The sequence below is a fragment of the Caretta caretta genome, chromosome 3 (genome assembly GCF_965140235.1).
Source record: "Caretta caretta isolate rCarCar2 chromosome 3, rCarCar1.hap1, whole genome shotgun sequence".
Lineage (NCBI taxonomy): Eukaryota > Metazoa > Chordata > Testudines > Cheloniidae > Caretta > Caretta caretta.
This window is the reverse complement of record NC_134208.1, coordinates 172,178,199-172,198,301: the sequence shown is the minus strand read 5'-3', so window position 1 is coordinate 172,198,301 and position 20,103 is coordinate 172,178,199. Positions and strand designations below refer to the sequence as shown.

At 44.3% G+C, this 20,103-nt stretch overlaps 1 protein-coding gene across 2 annotated transcripts in view; it reads right to left on the bottom strand.

Annotated features, from left to right (window-relative positions):
* MTA3 (metastasis associated 1 family member 3) overlaps positions 1–20,103 on the bottom strand; it is a 264,399-nt gene that overhangs the window by 14,852 nt on the left and 229,444 nt on the right. For both annotated transcript variants that reach the window (XM_048843021.2, XM_075127129.1), the window contains exon 18: positions 19,642–19,799. In XM_048843021.2, coding sequence (XP_048698978.2) covers positions 19,642–19,799 — 158 coding nt within the window. The remainder of the gene's footprint in view (positions 1–19,641; positions 19,800–20,103) is intronic.

Below are 20,103 nucleotides of genomic sequence, written 5' to 3'. Positions count from 1 at the left end.
AGACTTGGCCAATCATGTGAAGCAGGCCAAGAGGGTGGGAACGGTCACCCGCAGCCAGGCTAAACAAGCCGTGAGGCCTAGCTCTGTTCCGGAAACTTCTATCAGGACCCGGTCAGAGGTGATGGACCCGGACCCCAGGCCAATGTCTGCAACAGCAGTAGTGGATCCAGTCCCAGAGACCCAGACGGAACCAGTCCCAGAACCGGAACCAGCCGAACAATCAACACCAGACCCAGTGTCAGCACTGAATCCAGTACTTGCAACCTCAACACCAGAGGGCCCCACCGACCCTGAACTGGCAGCAGCCGATAACCCGACACAAGAGGCTCAGCCGGAGCCTGAATCCCAACATAGTGCACCAGCGGAGAGCGGTTCACAGTCAGCAGAAACAGCTCCATCCCCTATATCACTTCCAGAGGGACCAAGCCTAGGTCCACAATCCCATGAGGGACTGATGTCTCCAGCATCAAGGGAACAGTTCCAGACCGAACAGGAAGCAGATGAAAGCCTCCAGAGAGCTTGGACAGCGGCACGGAGCAACCCACCGCCTCTCAGCTCTTCTAATCGATCCAGGTTTGTTGTAGAAAGAGGACTTTTATACAAGGAAACTCTTTCTGGTGGACACCAGGAAGACTGGCATCCTCAGAGACAGTTGGTAGTTCCAACTAAATACCGGGCCAAGCTCTTGAGCTTAGCCCATGATCACCCTAGTGGCCATGCTGGGGTGAACAGGACCAAAGACCGTTTGGGGGGGTCATTCCACTGGGAGGGAATGGGCAAGGATGTTTCTACCTATGTCCAGTCTTGTGAGGTGTGCCAAAGAGTGGGAAAACCCCAAGACCAGGTCAAAGCCCCTCTCCAGCCACTCCCCATCATTGAAGTTCCATTTCAGCGAGTAGCTGTGGATATTCTGGGTCCTTTTCCGAAAAAGACAGCCAGAGGAAAGCAGTACATACTGACTTTCATGGATTTTGCCACCCAATGGCCGGAAGCAGTAGCTCTAAGCAACACCAGGGCTAAAAGTGTATGCCAGGCACTAGCAGACATTTTTGCCAGGGTAGGTTGGCCCTCCGACATCCTCACAGATGCAGGGACTAATTTCCTGGCAGGAACTATGAAAAACCTTTGGGAAGCTCATGGGGTAAATCACTTGGTTGCCACTCCTTACCACCATCAAACAAATGGCATGGTGGAGAAGTTTAATGGAACTTTGGGGGCCATGATACGTAAATTCGTAAATGAGCACTCCAATGATTGGGACCTAGTGTTGCAGCAGTTGCTCTTTGCCTACAGAGCTGTACCACATCCCAGTTTAGGGTTTTCCCCATTTGAACTTGTATATGGCCGTGAGGTTAAGGGGCCATTGCAGTTGGTGAAGCAGCAATGGGAGGGATTTACACCTTCTCCAGGAACTAACATTCTGGACTTTGTAACCAACCTACAAAACACCCTCCGAACCTCTTTAGCCCTTGCTAGAGAAAACTTACAGGATGCTCAAAAAGAGCAAAAAGCCTGGTATGATAAACATGCCAGAGAGCGTTCCTTCAAAGTAGGAGACCAGGTCATGGTCTTAAGGGCGCTCCAGGCCCATAAAATGGAAGCATCGTGGGAAGGGCCATTCATGGTCCAGGAGCGCATGGGAGCTGTTAATTATCTCATAGCATTCCCCACCTCCAACCGAAAGCCTAAGGTGTACCATATTAATTCTCTAAAGCCCTTTTATTCCAGAGAATTAAAGGTTTGTCAGTTTACAGCCCAGGGAGGAGACGACGCTGAGTGGCCTGAAGGTGTTTACTACGAAGGGAAATGTGGTGGTGGTGTGGAAGAGGTGAACCTCTCCATGACCCTTGGGCGTATGCAGCGACAGCAGATCCAGGAGCTGTGCACTAGCTACGCGCCAACATTCTCAGCCACCCCAGGACTGACTGAACGGGCATACCACTCCATTGACACAGGTAATGCTCACCCAATTAGGGTCCAACTTTACCGGGTGTCTCCTCAAGCTAAAACTGCTATAGAACGGGAGATCCAGGATATGTTACAGATGGGTGTAATCCGCCCCTCTGAAAGTGCATGGGCATCTCCAGTGGTTCTAGTTCCCAAACCAGATGGGGAAATATGTTTTTGCGTGGACTACCGTAAGCTAAATGCTGTAACTCGCCCAGACAACTATCCAATGCCACGCACAGATGAACTATTAGAGAAACTGGGACGGGCCCAGTTCATCTCTACCTTGGACTTAACCAAGGGGTACTGGCAGGTACCGCTAGATGAATCTGCCAAGGAAAGGTCAGCCTTCATCACACATCTCGGGCTGTATGAATTTAATGTACTCCCTTTCGGGCTGCGAAATGCACCCGCCACTTTCCAAAGACTTGTAGATGGTCTCCTAGCGGGATTAGGAGAATATGCAGTCGCCTACCTTGACGATGTGGCCATATTTTCGGATTCCTGGGCAGACCACCTGGAACATCTACAAAAAGTCCTTGAGCGCATAAGGGAGGCAGGACTAACTGTTAAGGCTAAGAAGTGTCAAATAGGCCTAAACAGAGTGACTTACCTTGGACACCAGGTGGGTCAAGGAACTATCAGCCCCCTACAGGCCAAAGTGGATGCTATCCAAAAGTGGCCTGTCCCAAAGTCAAAGAAACAGGTTCAATCCTTCTTAGGCTTGGCCGGTTATTACAGACGATTTGTACTGCACTACAGCCAAATCGCTGCCCCACTGACAGAACTAACCAAAAAGAAACAGCCAAATGCTGTTCAGTGGACCGGAAAGTGTCAGAAGGCCTTTAACAAGCTTAAAGCGACACTCATGTCTGACCCTGTACTAAGGGCCCCAGACTTTGACAAACCGTTCCTAGTAACCACAGATGCGTCTGAGCGTGGTGTGGGAGCAGTTTTAATGCAGAAAGGACCTGATCAAGAATTCCACCCTGTAGTGTTTCTCAGCAAAAAACTGTCTGAGAGGGAAAGCAACTGGTCAGTCACTGAAAAAGAATGTTACGTCATTGTCTACGCTCTGGAAAAGCTACGCCCATATGTTTGGGGACGGCGTTTCCACCTGCAAACCGACCATGCTGCACTGAAGTGGCTTCACACTGTCAAAGAAACTAACAAAAAACTTCTTCGGTGGAGTTTAGCTCTCCAAGATTTTGATTTCGACATCCAACACATCTCAGGAGCTTCTAACAAAGTGGCTGATGCACTCTCCCGTGAAAGTTTCCCAGAATCAACTGGTTAAAATCGTCCTTGAGATGTGGAAAATATTGTTAGTCTTTATGTACTTGGTAGTATATTTAGAGATGCATGTGTCTTATTAACTCTGTTTTTCCTAGAGCTCCAGGAAGAAATCCCAGCCAGTGTTTCACCCTAGCTGAGATTTGGGGGGGCGTGTCATAAATATAAAGGGAAGGGTAAACCCCTTTGAAATCCCTCCTGGCCAGGGGAAAGCTCCTCTCACCTGTAAAGGGTTAAGAAGCTAAAGGTAACCTCGCTGGCACCTGACCAAAATGACCAATGAGGAGACAAGATACTTTCAAAAGCTGGGAGGAGGGAGAGAAACAAAGGGTCTGTGTCTGTCTGTATGCTGGTTTCTTCAGGGGATAGACCAGGAATGGAGTCTTAGAACTTTTAGTAAGTAATCTAGCTAGGTATGTGTTAGATTATGATTTCTTTAAATGGCTGAGAAAAGAATTGTGCTGAATAGAATAACTATTTCTGTCTGGGTATCTTTTTTGTAACTTAAGGTTTTGCCTAGAGGGGTTCTCTATGTTTTTGAATCTAATTACCCTGTAAGATATCTACCATCCTGATTTTACAGGGGGGATTTCTTTATTTCTATTTACTTCTATTTTTATTAAAAGTCTTCTTGTAAGAAAACTGAATGCTTTTTCATTGTTCTCATATCCAAGGGTTTGGGTCTGTGGTCACCTATGCAAATTGGTGAGGCTTTTTATCCAACATTTCCCAGGAAAGGGGGGGTGCAAGTGTTGGGAGGATTGTTCATTGTTCTTAAGATCCAAGGGTCTGGGTCTGTAGTCACCTAGGCAAATTGGTGAGGCTTTTTACCAAACCTTGTCCAGGAAGTGGGGTGCAAGGTTTTGGGAAGTATCTTGGGGGGAAGGACGCGTCCAAACAGCTCTTCCCCAGTAACCAGTATTAGTTTGGTGGTGGTAGCGGCCAGTCCAAGGACAACGGGTGGAATATTTTGTACCTTGGGGAAGTTTTGACCTAAGCTGGTAAAGATAAGCTTAGGAGGTTTTTCACGCAGGTCCCCACATCTGTACCCTAGAGTTCAGAGTGGGGGAGGAACCTTGACAGGAGCTCACCCCAGACCTGTGGTGCAAGGACACCAGAATAAGAGCTGCCCACTTGGTAGAGAAGTGTGTGACAATTGCTGTGTGGATACCAGTCAGTCACAAATTAATTTGGAGTGGGGAAGTCAACCAGTGGAGCTGCGTTCATGCAAGTGTGCAGGGCAATAAATTGCATCCTGTTATGAAGGGCTGTGACTCTGGGAAATGTGCATGAAATAGTGGGGGGCTTTGCAGAAATGGGTTTCCCAAACAGTGGAGGGTGATAAATGGTGCACATATTCCAATTCTGGCACCAGATCACCTTGTGACAGAGTACATCAATAGGAAGAGGTACTGCTCCATGGTGTTGCAGGAGCTTGTGGATTACCGAGGGCATTTCACTGACATGAACGCGAGGTGGTTCAGGAAGGTGCATGATGCATGCATCTTCAGGAACACCAGACTGTACAGAAAGCTGCAAGTGGGGACTTTCTTGTCAAACCAGAAAATTACAGGGGGGGGATGCTGAAATGCCCACACTGATCCTGGGAGACCCTGTTTCCCCCTTCCAGTCATGGCTCATGAAACCTCACACAGGAAACCTGGACAGCAATAAGAAGCGGTTCAACAACAGGATAAATACGTGCCCGATGACCATTGAATGTGCCTTTGGCATATTTAAGGTACGCTGGCGATGCCTTTATGGCAGGCTAGACCTTAATGAGGATAATATTCCCATGGTCTCAGCCGCATGCTGTACATTGCATAATCTCTGTGACACAAAGGGTGAAAGGTTTGCTCAAGGGTGGAATGTTGAGGCAGATGGCTTGGCTGCTGATTTTGAGCAGCCAGATGTCAGAGGAGCCCAGAGGGGGGCAATTTGAATCAAGGAGGCTTTGATGCAGCACTCTGACAATGAGCACCAGTAATGTATATATCTGTCACCAGTGTTAGTTTTCCTAGGATGCAATGGTGTCATTTTGGGCCTTATAGTCCTGTAAGAAACACTGATAACACCTGTTCATGTACTGGTAGTGCCTGTAGTCTCAATTTGTAGAAAAAAATAAAGGTGATTCACTATTAAAAAAACTTTGCTTTTATTGAACAAGAAACAGCACACAAACACTCGGATGCCTACTGAAAAAGGAGGAACCAGGGAAGGACTGACTTTCACAATTGTGTGTAGGTCCAGCTATCATTGTTAAAGTTGTCTGAGGGGGTGGAATGAAGAGAAAACCAAGAAGTCCCGAAAAGTGGAAAGGACTGTGCGGGTGGTGTTTGGGGTTGGGGGCATAGAAAAGTGTTCTGAATGTGCTGCAGGGGAGGGCAACAAGGACAAGTGCAGAGTCCTGCACTTAGAACGGAAGAATCCCATGCACCACTACAGGCTGGGGACCAACTGGTTAAGCAGCAGTTCTGCAGAAAAGGACCTGGGGATTACAGTGGACGAGAAGCTGGATATGAGTCAGCAGCGTGCCCTTGTTGCCAAGAAGGCTAATGGCATATTGGGCTGCATTAGTCGGAGCATATCCAGCAGATCGAGGGAAGTGATTATTCCCCTCTATACAGCACTGGTGAGGCCACATCTGGAGTACTGCATCCAGTTTTGGGGCCCCCACTACAGAAAGGATGTGGACAAATTGGAGAGAGTCCAGCGGAGGACAATGAAAATCATCAGGGGGCTGGGGCACATGACTTATGAGAAGAGGCTGAGGGAACTAGGCTTGTTTAGTCTGCAGAAGAGAAGAGTGAGGGTGGATTTGATAGCAGCCTTCAACTACCTGAAAGGGGTTCCAAAGAGGATGGAGCTCAGCTGTTCTCAGTGGTGGCAGATGACAGAACAAGGAGCAATGGTCTCAAGTTGCAGTGGGGGAGGTCTAGGTTGGATATTAGAAAACACAATTTCACTAGGAGGGTGGTGAAGCACTGGAAGGGGTCACCTAGGGAGGTGGTGGAATCTCCATCCTTAGAGGTTGTGACTTCTGCCCTGCTCCCTATGCTGCTCGCCAAATGATGCGGGAAAGTTTCCTACAATGGGGGAAGGATCAAAGCTGCTCTGCCACAGAACCTTTGGCAGAGGATTGCCGAGCACCTCCAGGAAACTTTCCTCAAGATCTCTCTGAAGGATTCCCAGGAGAGCTCAGCGTGCATCACACCCTGTTCCACTGTACCAATTAGCTACATAGGGAAATGTCCACCTCACAGAAACACAACCAGCATCCCACATTTCTATACCCTGAACACACCTACGCACTACACAAGTCACATCCACTTACCAGATGTCTCATCTCCTGCTTCTTGCTCTCTGGAGAGCAACTGCTGACACTGGTTAGGCACCTATGGAGTGGAGAACAGTTCCTGGCTGCCTGCCCCAGCAGGCAATCCCGCCAGGAGCTGCACATCCTCATCTAACTTCACCTCTTCATCAATAACTTCATCTTCCGGGTTAGGTTCTCTTTCCACCACCTTTGTTCCCTCCGAAGTATCCACAGGCCTCTTGGCGATGGAGGTGGGATTGCCACCAAGGGTACCGTTGAGCTCCTTATAGTACTAGCAGGTCTTAGGTGAAGCCCCTGAGTGACAGTTTGCCTTCCTCGCCTTATGGTACGCCTGCCTCAGCTTCTTTATCTTCGCTCTGCACTGCAGCATGTCCCAATCATAGACCTTTTAGCAAAAGCCTCGAGAAATCTGCCTGTAAATATCCCAATACCTATGGGTGAAGCGCAGATTGGACTGCGCAGCCTCCTCTCCCCATATACTGAGCAGATCCAACAGCTCTTCAGTGGTCCAAGCAAGAGAGGGTTTGGTGTGATAACCCACCATGGTCACCTGGGAAGATGTGATGAGACCTCTCCACACCAAGCCAGCAGGAAATGGCATTTCAAAAATTCCCAGAGCTTTTATGGGGGAGGGGCAGATGGTTGTTTACCTGGCTGCAGGGAAGTGCAGTTCAAACCGTTGACCAGAGAGGTCATGACGGGCATTGTGGGACACCTCCTGGAGGCCAATTAAGATGATGAAGTCAAGTGCTGTGTCTACACTGGCACTTTGTTGAGAAACATGGAGACAAAAGAAATAAGTCGCTTGTTCTGGTGGATGTATTTAATCACCAAAATCTTTCCTGTCAAAAGTCGCATTGCAGTGTGTATGCACACTCTGTTTGGTCGACAAAAGGCAGATTTTGGCAACAAAACTTGGTAGTGTAGACAAGGCTCATAGACTCATAGACTATCAGAGTTGGAAAGGACCTCAGGAGATCATCTAGTCCTACCCCCTGCTCAAAGCAGGCACAATCCCCAATTTTTTTGCCCCAGATCCCTAAATGGTCCCCTCAAGGATTGAGCTCACAACCCTGGGTTTAGCAGGCCAATGCTCAAACCTCTGAGCTGTCCCTCCCCCTCAAAAATAAATGTAACTTCCCTAAAGTGATACACAGTATGATGGATAAGGTGCATACCCACAGGCTGGTTTCATTTTTTGCTAATCTTATTTGTAATTAAATCATAGAATCATAGAATATCAGGATTGGAAGGGACCTCAGGAGGTCATCTAGTCCTACCCTCTGCTCAAAGCAGGACAAATCCCCAATTTTTGCCCTACATCCCTAAATGGCCCCCTCAAGGATTGAACTCATAACCCTGGGTTTAGCAGGCCAATGCGCAAACCACTGAGCTATCCCTCCCTCTCCAAGGGATAAGGCCTAACACTCAGGAATCCTGACTCCTATGTGCTTGCTTTAACCACTAACACAACACTCCATTTGTATTCTTCATCTGAATACTTTCACCTTTAAAACAGCATAAGTTACAAAACGAACCAGCCTTGTCCCCGTTATATATTTGACAAGAGCAGATAACTATCTTCACTGCTGGCTTTTGCAGACATTCTGTTCTCTCCAGTATTTTATATTTAAAATCTCTCTAAAGTTCTGTAGTTACTTATGTAAGATACAAAGAGAGAGTGATAAGTATCACTTGTTTCTATGCCAGCCTCAATTGCATTAATGACTCTGGGGTCATCCATTTAAAAGACCTTAGAAAGTTTCAAAAATATATTAAATGAAGGAAAAAAGAAAATAAATGAAGGCACTAAAGCATAGACTTGGAACAGATTTAAGCTTTCTAATATAATTTCTAAATGAAGAATCCAATAAACGAGGGTTACTTTAAATTAAAATCATTATGATGTGCCCAATTTTGATCTGAGTCTTAACAATGTGAGGTTGATTGCCATTGTATATCTTCACAGCTCTGTTTATATGCCAGGGTTTTATCTGATATCTAGTTTAGTGGACAAATTAAACACTGCGAATATGTCTTGCTATAAAGAGAGTAATTCTAACCCACCCACCTATGGATTCTACCCTGGTCCCTATGCTTCTTGTCTGTGTGCTGCATTGGTCCCTGCTCAAAATCAGCAGCCAGGTGGTCTGCCTCAATACTCCACCCATGAGCAAAAATTTCACCCTTAGCTTCACAAATATTACGCAACGTAGAGCACGCGGCTATGGCCAGGGGTATATTATCCTCACTGAGGTCTAACCTGCCAAAAAGGCATCACCAGTGCGCCTTTAATCTGCCAAAGACACATTCCATGGTCATCCGGCACCTACTCAGCCTGTTGTTGAACCACTCCTTACTGCTGTCCAGGTTTCCCGTGTAAGGTTTCATGAGCAACAGCTGTAAGGGGTATGTCAGGTCTCCCAGGATAACTAAGAGCATTTCAACATCCCCCACTGTAATCTTCTGGTTTGGAAAGAAAGTCCACATTTGCAGTTTTCTGTATAGGCTGGCATTCCTGAAGTTGCGTGTGTCATACATCTTCCCGGACCACCTTAAATTGATGTCAGTGAAATGCCCAGTGATCCACAAGCATCTGCAACACCACAGAGAAGTACCCCTTCCTATTGATGTACTCCATCACAAGGTGGTCTGGTGCCAAAATTGGAATGTGTGTGCCATCTATCACCTTCCACAGTTGAGGAAACCCATTTCTGCAAAGCCCTCCACTATTTCACGCACATTTCCCAGAGTTACAGTCCTTCAGAGCAGGATACAATTTATGGCCTGCACACTTGCATCAACGCAGCCCAACAGTCAACTTCCCAACTCCAAACCGATTTGTGACTGACCAGTATCATTCTGGAGTCGCCAGCTTCCAGACAGTGATTGCCACACACGTCTCTACCAATAGGGCAGCTCTCATTCTGGTGCCCTTGTGCCAGAGGTCTGGGGAGAGCTCCGCACACAGTCCCAGGAAGGTGACTTTCCTCATCCAAAAGTTCTGTAGCCACCGTCGTCATCCCAGACCTGCATGACAATACGATCCCACCATTCAGTGCTTGTTTTCCGAGTCCAAAAGCGACGGTCTAACCTATGCAGCTGCTCCGTGAATGCCAAAAGCAATCTAAAGTTGCTCCTATCCATATCACACACCATGTCAGACAACTGGGAGTCTTGTTCATTTAGGAACTTCATGATTAACTGCAGTGCCATTTGCAATGTGTTAATGACAGGTATCTGAGCACAGGAGAGCAGTGCAGGATCCATCCCTTCACACAAGGATGCCAGGGTGCACAGCAAACAAGGGCCATTGAAAAATGCAGTGAAAGAAAGCCGGAAGCCCATGGAATGCTGGGATGGTAAACAATGCATCACGGGATATTGAGCCCAGTCCCAAGATGTGCCATGATCTGTTTCGCCTTCCCAAAAGACTTACTGGCAGAAGGTGTCAAGCTGCACTGTGGGATAGGTACTGGCAGTGCATTGCTCACACTGTCAATGCTAGTGCCCCAAGTGTGGATGCGCTCTGCTGACAGAGGGAGCGAGTGTGAACATGCAATACTGATTTTTATTATAGCGCTTTTTGAGTGTTGACATAACTTTTGATGACAAAACTCTGTAGTGTAGACAAGGCCTAAGGCACAGAGAGACTAAGGACCAGCTAAAGGGATTTAGGCATTGCAACACAGAGCGTTGCTGCACTAAACTTTTAGGCTCCTAAAAAATCTCAGGAACAACACTGCAAACCATAAGCCATCAGTTAGATGTCTGTGCTCCCCTTACAATGAATGGGGAGAGACAGGTGCCTTAGAATGTGATCCACAAAGCCAGCACACTTGGCAGGGAGCCACCTAAGCTACCAATGGGAGATACCAGTGAGAGGTGTGTCTGCAAAACCCTGCCCCTCTCATGGAGTTCAGCACCTAAGTCTGGGCTTTAGGAGGTGCTTATCTCTGCTTATATTCCATGAACTGAGGGAAGACAGGCATTCAGCCACCTAAATCACAAGCTCAGAGGCCACCTAGTGGATTGGGCCCCTCAAGTGAGTTCACACAAAACAGGGGGAAGCATGGAGGAGGAGAAGAGGAGACCCTCCCTTCAAACCTCCTGAGGGGGCGAAGGGTTTGGATCTACCATCTCTCAAGTGAGTGCCCTAGCTACTGGGTTCCAGAGTGGTAGCCATGTTAGTCTGTATCAGCAAAAAGAACGAGGAGTACTTGTGGCACCTTAGAGTCTCTAAGGTGTCACAAGTACTCCTCGTTCTTCTAGCTACTGGGGTATGGGATATTTTGATGTAGGGTTCCCTCAATCTCTACTGTTGAAGTTGTTCCACTTTAATTAAATAATTGAATAATTAAACATTAATTGAGCCAAAGAAGGAGTTAGAATGACTATATAGCCTAGTGGTAATAATTAGGGCTCTGTGTCTGTCATGGAAGTCACGCTCAGGTGGCCCCCGGGACATCCACACCAGCCACTGCTCTGGCCCCCAGGCAGCAGTCCCCAGCCGGCCGGAGCATCCATGGTCCCCGGCTGGCCGGCCGCAGCAGCCATGGTCTGTGGCCCCTGGCAACTGGTGCCACTGGCCCCCGGCTTCCTCCACAGGAGAGGTCCCCCGAGCCCCTCCCCCCAGCAGCAGCCTCCCCCACAAATGCTCTCCCGCCCCCCCCCCCCCCGATTTAAACACATTTTTAGTATGTCATAAACAGATCACAGGCCATGAATTTTTGTTTATTGCCCATGACTGGTCCATGACTTTTACTAAGAATAGTCGTTACTAAATCGTAGCGTTAGCTATAATCAGTGCCTTTTCAGGCTGCCAATAATGTATGACAAATTTCAATATATTTCAGAGTTAAAGGAACTTGGAAAATATATTTATATTGATTCGTTTGTCTGAACAGGGAATAGCTGCTGTTCATCAGTAATGCTACCAAGCCTTCAGCTGATTGCAGGGAGGGGCACTGCTACGCCCGTATGCAATCAATTGAAGGCTTAGGGCCTAATTTGTGAGAATTCCCTGCAAATTAGAGATGAACCACTGCTCAAAAGCTGTATCCAGTTTCGGTAGGATTCTAAATTGGGATCCAAACTCTGGGGCAAATTTTGAAATTGTGCCTATCTTTACTAACAGTGTTGAAAATCTTTAAGTGAAAGGTAAAAAGAAGGTTGTATATAATCTCATTTAAAAAAAAAAAAAACTGTGTAAAATGTACTAAGTAAGGCCCGTGACCAGTTCCAAAATTGAAATGATATATATAGGAAAAGAGATTTCCATTAAAATAGTGACTAAGACTGAGTGCAAATCAAAATGCATAATGCAAATCTATAAAGCCCTATACAGCTTCTGCCCTAGCTACTTCAGACTCCCCCCACCCCACCCATGCCACTGTGACAGCTGAAGTCAGCAAAGGTGTTTCAGTGAAGAGGCAGTAGATTCAACACTTGACGTAGGGCATTCACTGGGCCCATATAAACTGGGGATATGTGTACTAATGTAGCTAGTGTCAAACTAGGATTAGTTGCATTGGTGAAACCCATGCAACGCCATGTTGCAAAGATGTAGGTGATATAGGCATAATGATACAAATATTCCCAGTAGAGACTCTGGAATTCATTTCTCCCACTGCTCGAAGAGAACTGGAATGTTGGCCTTTAAACGAGTCATCTCTTTTCTCAAGCATTTCCTAAGGGTTTGGTGGAATATTTATTTCTAGGGAATGTCATTTTTCTTTTGTGCCTTAAAAATAATAAATACATAACAAAATTGCGTGTTGGTCTGAAATGCTATATGTATGTCATGAGATGTGAATGCATAATAAAAATAAGGGTGGTGTCCGTTTGATAAGGAATATCGTAACGATTGGATGTCTAACATAGTGAATGCTGGTGGAAATGAGGTAGGATCAGAGGCTAAAATAGGGAAAGAACAAGTTAAAAATTGCTTAGATAAGTTAGATGTCTTCAAGCCACCAAGGCCTGATGAAATAATCCTAGAATACTCAAGGAGCTGACTGAGGACATATCTGAGCCATTAGTGATTATCTTCAAAAAGTCATGGAAGATGGGAGAGATTCCAGAAGACTGGAAAAGTGCAAATATAGTGCCAATCTATAAAATGGAAAATAAGGACAACCTGAGGAATTACAGACCAGTCAGCTTAACTTCAGGACCCAGAAAGATAATGGAGCAAATAATTAAGCAATCAATCTGCAAACACCTAGAAGACAATAAGGTAATAAGTAACAGTCAGCATGGATTTGTCAAGAACAAATCATGTCAAACCAATCGAATAGCTTTATTTGACAGGGTAACAAGCCTTGTGGATGAGGGGAGTGGGGGAAGTGGTAGACATATATCTTGACTTTAGTAAGGCTTTTGATACACTCTCACGTGACCTTCTCATAAACAGACTAAGGAAATACAACCTAGATGGAGCTACTATAAGGTGCGTTCATAACTGGTTGGAAAACCGTTCCCAGAGAGTAGTTATCAGTGGTTCAAGGTCAAGCTGGAAGGGCATATCGAATAGGGTCCCACAGGAATCAGTTCTAGGTCAAGTTCTCTTCAATATCTTCATAAATGATTTAGATAATGGCATAGAGAGTACACGTATAAAGTTTGTGGACAATACCAAGCTGGGAGGGGTTGCAAATTCTTTGGAGGATAAGATTAAAATTCAAAATGATCTGGACAAACTGGAGAAATGGTCTGAAGAAAACGGGATGAAGTTGAATAAGGACAAATGTGAAGTACTCCACTCAGGAAGAAGTCCAGAGAAGAGCAACAAAAATGATTAAAAGTCTAGAAAACATGATATATGAGGGAAGATTGAAAAAAAAATGGGTTTGTTGGTCTGGAGAAGAGAAGACTGAGAGGGGACATGATAACAGTTTTCAAGTATATAAAAGGTTGTTACAAGGAGGAGGGAGAAAAAATGTTCTCCTTAACCTCTGAGGATAGGACAAGAAGCAATGGGCTTAAATTGCAGCAAGGGAGGTTTAGGTTGGACATAAGGCGAAGCTTTTTAACTGTCAGGGTGGTTAAGCACTGGAATAAGTTGCCTAGGGAGATTGTGGAATCTCCATCATTAGAGATTTTTAAGAGCAGGTTAGACAAACACCTGTCAGGGATGGTCTAGATAATACTTAGTCCTACCATGAGTGCAGGCGACTGGACTAGAGGACCTCTGGAGGTCCCTTCCAGTCCTATGATTCTATGTCCTTTATCAAGGCAATACACTGTGTATTCTAAAGGTATAAGAGGGATGGACTCAATACAGTAGGTTGCTTCCATCTCTAACTAATGTGATTCTGCTAAGCAAAAGAAGGAAAAAAGCTAATAAAAGATATTCTGTTCATATAGTGAAAGTTGTAAAAGCTCAAATTTCAGATTTATTACTTAATAGTTACATTCTTACCCCACAAAATCTATTTTATTAATCCTTTTATTATTGGGTGTGGGGCAGAATAATTGCTAATATCTTTCTCCATCTTTTCATTTGGATGGATTAGGCAAAATCAGAGTAGGATTAAGTAGCATTAAAAGGCACATCCTTCTATTTTTTAAGGTTTTCTGTTTTTAACATAAAGCAGATGCCTCAAATTAAAGCGGATACATAATATTATTATATTTTAATTATTTGGAATGTATCTAGAGAAGCATTTTATTCTGGAGGAGGATCATATCACTAGCTATATAAATAGCTTCTATGATGCAGTGCTGGCTCTGTAATACCTCTTGGATAAATTGTCCTATTAGTAAAAGGGAAGCCAATGTTTGCTGTTAACAGCTGAAGATCATGTTGTAGTTTTAGTTAACTCATTCCCAGTGGAGATACTCTTGCTGTGAGAAGATTTCTAACGGCTTCAGCACTGAAAGGAAAGAAGCATTGATTCGTTCAGCAGTAGTTCTACATACAAATATTCTGTTGGCCCATCAAGGAAAAGAATACAAAAATCTGTTGTAACCCATTCAGCCAATCAGTTCATTTTGGTTCTTAAAATGGTAAGTGCTGAAAAACTTCATTTTCAACATGGTATGGCAGGTCTCTCTATATAAATATGTTTATTATGTATGCACATAGAGTGTAGTGGTATATACGGAGTCTGTATGCACATATAATCATACTGTATATACAGTATGCCAAACAATTGGCAGTAAAAGTTTTAAGCAACAGATATATTTTTCTTGATCATCCACAACTACATTACTAATTTTCTTTGCAGATTACAGTTTGTGTGCTATATATTCAATGAAAATGAATTGGTTACATAGCGTTGTGTATATTAAAGTTCTAGATGCTGTAATATGATTTATACTGTATGTTCAAATATATAAATCCGTGGGTGGTAACTTAGTACTATGAATCCAATTTCACGAAATATATTCATTCCCCACATTAATCTAAAAAATGGGCCCAGACTAGAATCTACATTATGGTGGTTTTATGAGAAGGAAGAAAACAGCAAGTTATCTTTATACCACACCTGAGTTAGCGTACACCACATGGAAACACTGTGATAGGTATAGTATATTCTCCTAACAGCTTGCATCCAAATATATTAAAAAAGTAATTGAAGGTCTCGTAATGAGCAGTTGTAAAACAACTAGAGCTTTCAAAAGAATGCTTGTTCCAGGCACTGTGCAGAAATACTTTTTCAAGAATCAGGCTTTTATTTACGTTTTTTCCAGAGATTTTAAATTAATATCTTATGCAGTTTATTTCACAGTAGGGAACTACAATTCCTTTTTCATTCAAAAAGGTCAAGAATAAGTAATACTACAAAAGTATTAACTATGGCAAAGCTATCACAGAATAGTGTCATACTCCCAAAGCGAACTTTCTTGAAATTTCACCAGTGTTTCTTACCATTTTAAGCACTGCCCTGATCCTGCAATTAACTCCATTTATTACTTAATAGTTACATTCTGACCCCATAAAACCTATTTTATTAATCCTTTTATTATTGAGTGTGGGCAGGATAATTGCTAATATCTTTCTCCAACTTTTTCATTTGGACGGACTAGACAAAATCAGAGTAGGATTAAGTAGGATGTGGGTGGACTCCTGTGTGCACACAGACCCACTGGAGTTAATGGGGCTTCTGACAGGCAGAGGGGTTTGCCCATGTAGGAGCAATAGCAAAACTGGAGCCTTACAGGCTTAGCAGGATAGAGTCATTGAACATTGCCACAGGGAGATGTGAATTTCGCATACCTGGATTAGCAGGGACCTCTGAGCGGCATGGCTGATTCCCCCGGAGAACGTACAGATCATTCTACCAATAGGGTATCTTGGGGCTCCCATCTCCAAGAAGTTTTTGTTACATCCACAGCTCCTACGAAACTTGTTGGCAGATACATGATCTGGGGGGGATGCACTACAGTCCAATTCAGCAGTCCCTGCCTGTTCCGCAAAGCGCTTAGGAACATGCTGACCTTTAGGCTGGACCTAAGCCTTGAGTTTCTTGTATTACTCTCTCTATGCTGCATATTTAGCCCTGCACTATGCTGAACTACCAATATCTGAAAGCTGTCATAGGGAAATATGCAAAGAAAACCACTTACAGTAATACACCTTTTAACTCTACTGGAATATGAGTAAGGAGGAGTTTTCAAATACATAGAGAGGGAAAAGGATAAATATTTTGTTCTAAAGAGGGACAGAAAACATGTATGCATATCTTCTCCTTAATAACAGGATGACAAGGAAATTGAAGGGGGAAATAAGAAAAGAGAACAGTGTCACGAATCTTTGGTTGGTAAAATTAAATAAATAAATTGAACCAGCAACTGATTTTCTTCAACATTCATAATATTAAGTGTTACAACATCAAACATGATTATAGCAGGATATTCTCTAGCTAAAGGTCTGGCAACAAACTCCCTACTTTATATTTTATGGGGAAATAAACTCAGCCTTAAACAGTTGAAAATAGGCAGATAAAAAGTGATTTTAAAGTTACAGCAGAATGACAGCAATTTTGCACTTCTGTGAATCAAACTTTTTTTAAAAATTCAATTTTGCAAACGGGTAGCCAATATCACAAGCATATCTCCCTTGTTGTGTTTTGCAGGAAAGAAACATGTAATAAAATAACCAACACCCTAATTCAGCAAGGTGCTTAACCCATGTGTCTGACTTCAACACAAGTCATCACACTAACTTCAATGAGATGATCCATGGACTGAAAGTTTGGCAAGTACTTAAGTACCTTGCTGAACTGGGGACTCACTCTCTAATGTTTGAAGGAAACATGGGGTTTTTTTCATGACATGGCAAGACTGGATTTATCCCTACATGACCTAAACTGCCACATATCCCCCTTCTTCATGTTCCTCCCCATGCTCACATTAAAGGAGCTTGCAAGTGCAATATCTGCAATGCACCCAAGGGTAAGTCTACAATGCAAAAAAAGGAGTGTTCTTAACTCGTTAATCTAGCTAACTCAGGTTAAAATATCAGCAAAGATGCTGCAACTCAGCTTTTAACTCAGATTAGCAGCTTGCATTCAAGCCTATAGGGCAGCCTGCAGTTGAACTCAAACTGCTAACCTGAGTTAAAATCGGAGTTACCATGTCTTCACTGCTATTTTAACCCAAGTTAACTAATATGGGTTAGCTAACCAGAGTTCAGAACGCACGCTTTTTTGCAGTGTAGACATACCCCCATGGCTGTTGTTGACTGCTTGAGCTTTTGTCACTAGAAACTTCTGTATCAGGCTGGTTGCTGCTCCACCCTCTCTCTGCTTTGCTAGGTGCTGGGCGGCCAGAGAAGTTCCGCGCACCTCCTCCGCCCCACGGGCCAGCTCCGCAACTCCCATTGGCCGGGAACCACGATCAATAGGAGCTGCAGGGGCAGTGCCTGTGGGCGTGAAGGCAGCACTCACGACGCAAAGCCGCCCAGCCGCCCATGCACCTACAGGCCACAGGGACCTTGTGGCTGCTTCCTCGGAGCACCATAAGCACTGCTAGGACCCTGTAAGTGCTCCTGCACCCCAACCCCTGCCCCAGCCCTGAGCCCCCCTACTGCACTCCAAATCCCTCATCCCCAGCCCCACCCCAGAGCCCAAACCCCCAGCCAGAGCCCTCACTCCCCACACCCCAACCCCCTGGCCCAGCCTGGAGCCCCCTCCTGCACCCCAAACCCCTGATCCCCAGCCCCACCCCAGAGGCCTCATCCCCCCACATCCCAATCCCCTTCCCCACCCCAGTGAAAATGAGTGAGAGTGGGGAACATTGAGCAATGGAGGGAGGGGGGATTGAGGGCGTGGGGCGGGGCCTCGGAGACAGGGCAGGGCATGGATGGGGCTTCAGAAAAGGGGCAAGGCATGTGGCAGGGCAGGGCTGTTTGGTTTTGTTTGATTAGAAAGTTGGCAACCCTATTTCCTGATGATGGCTAATGGAGTTTTGGGAGATGAATGCTAACGGAGCGGTATTACCTACTGCCCAGTATACTACAAATGCAAAATGCAGGTGTATACACACGTGTAAACACTCAGAGTAATCTGTTACCATACATAACACTTAGAGCCTGTCTGTACTGGGGATCTTTGTGTAGGTGCTGATGCACCGCCAACCCCACAACATAGACGCACTGCACTGGTTTTACACAGGTCTTGCATCCATGAGACTACTCCTGGTTTCAGAGCATCTTAGTTGGGATCTTAGTGTGTAAGATAATCAAGATCTGACTTGTATTGTGTTCCCTGTATAAAGAAGGAAAGTCTATTTCTTTAAACCTTCACTGATTTGCAGAAAGGTGCTGGATCCACAGCCCTAGGGATTAAATCCCTGCCATCCACATAACGGGTACAGCATGGGCAGTCTAAAGGCTCAATATCCCATTATCAACTCCCTCAGCCATCCAGTCCCCCCTTTAATTTTTGTCAATTAATTTCAATGTATTAATTGATTTTCTGAAATATGGGTACATTGTATTGTAAAAGTGGTTCTACCAGATAGAAAAGAGCAACTACAAACTGGAATATCTCAGCATATCCATGGAATGTGCATCTGCACACATGAAGTGGGTGAGGCGACATCTTTTACTGAACCAACTTCTGTTAGAGAAGGAGACAAGCATTTGAATGTGTGCAGAGCTTGTTTTCAGGACCTAAGGTTGGTCCAATAAAAGAAATTACCACCTCACCCACCTGGTCTCTCTCATATCCTGGAACACCATTGCTACAACAACATGGAAAACAATATACACACACACATATAGAAATAAACATATAAAATTAACCTGCATTGATTTCACAACTTGAAAATTTTGTCTACCCATAGAACTTTCCAGTCTTGAGAAAAAGTCGAGGAATTGCACGGCAGTCAGTGTACTGATGGCATTTGCTATAATATATCCTACTGCTTTAAATAAGGGTGAGATATGAAAGGCTTTCAATAACAGTCTGAGCAAGGACGGTTTGTGGACCAGGCTGTGATCCCTTGCTGCAATACAAAGTTAAATCAAACAATGGCCAGAGTTGAATTAGCCTCAGAAAGCTCATCTATGAAAGCTCCCTTTCAGTACAAGCAAAAACCCATCAATGTCGCCCATTAACCACTAAATGAAAGAATGAAAAAGACAGCTGTCTTACCAATTGCTTTCTGATGGCAAACGAAAATTTCTGTGCTGAGAAAAAGGTTGTCAGCTATATTTTTCCCTTCAGTTTCTGGGACATGTTGCATAATATATGCAGTATGAATCTGTTCAGTGTCTTTTCTAATATAAACACACAAAAATGTATTGAACAATTCATAATGGATTCCATGTTGTTTTATGTTTCTTTAAATATTGTGTGATCCACTGATGCTTACAATTAACTGGACCTCAATCTTGCAACAGATAAATTGCCCCACTGTTTTCAATGGGACAACTCATGTGCATAAGAGATGTAGGATCAGGTGCCTGGTTTTGATGTGGCGCTGTTCTCCTCTGTAATGCTAAATCCAGAGTAATGGTTATGAAAACTGTTTATTCAAACACTAGATTTTCATGGACTAGTAACATGAACACATTGAAACTCTTTCTCCCACTTTTATTTCCCTCATCTTACCTGGTCTCTTCTGTAGCTATAAAGTAATCATCACTGGGCGCATCTAGCCAGTTTTGCCTCTGTCTCTTGATCACTGGAATGGTGCTTGGCTTAATGGCACTCCTGCCAACTTGCAAGGCCTTACCGTTGGTAGTCATGTGTGAATGGGAAGTAGTATGCTGAAATGATAATAAAAAAGGAAAAATATTTTCTACAGAATTACGGTGTCAATGCAGTACTGCTGTTTCTGTAAACGATAATGCACAGTCATCCTCAAATATAAGTAGTTTTCCTCTTCAGGTACAGAAAGCAGCCCACACTTACCAGAACAGTGAAGTTTAAAAATAAAGCCCTTTAAATAGTAAAATAATTATAATACTAATAAAATCATATTTTGCTTTTATAGAGAGTCTTTCACTTGTAGATCTGAAAGCATTCTGCAAAGAGTTACGTCCAATTTACATTTGATAAACCGAGGCACAG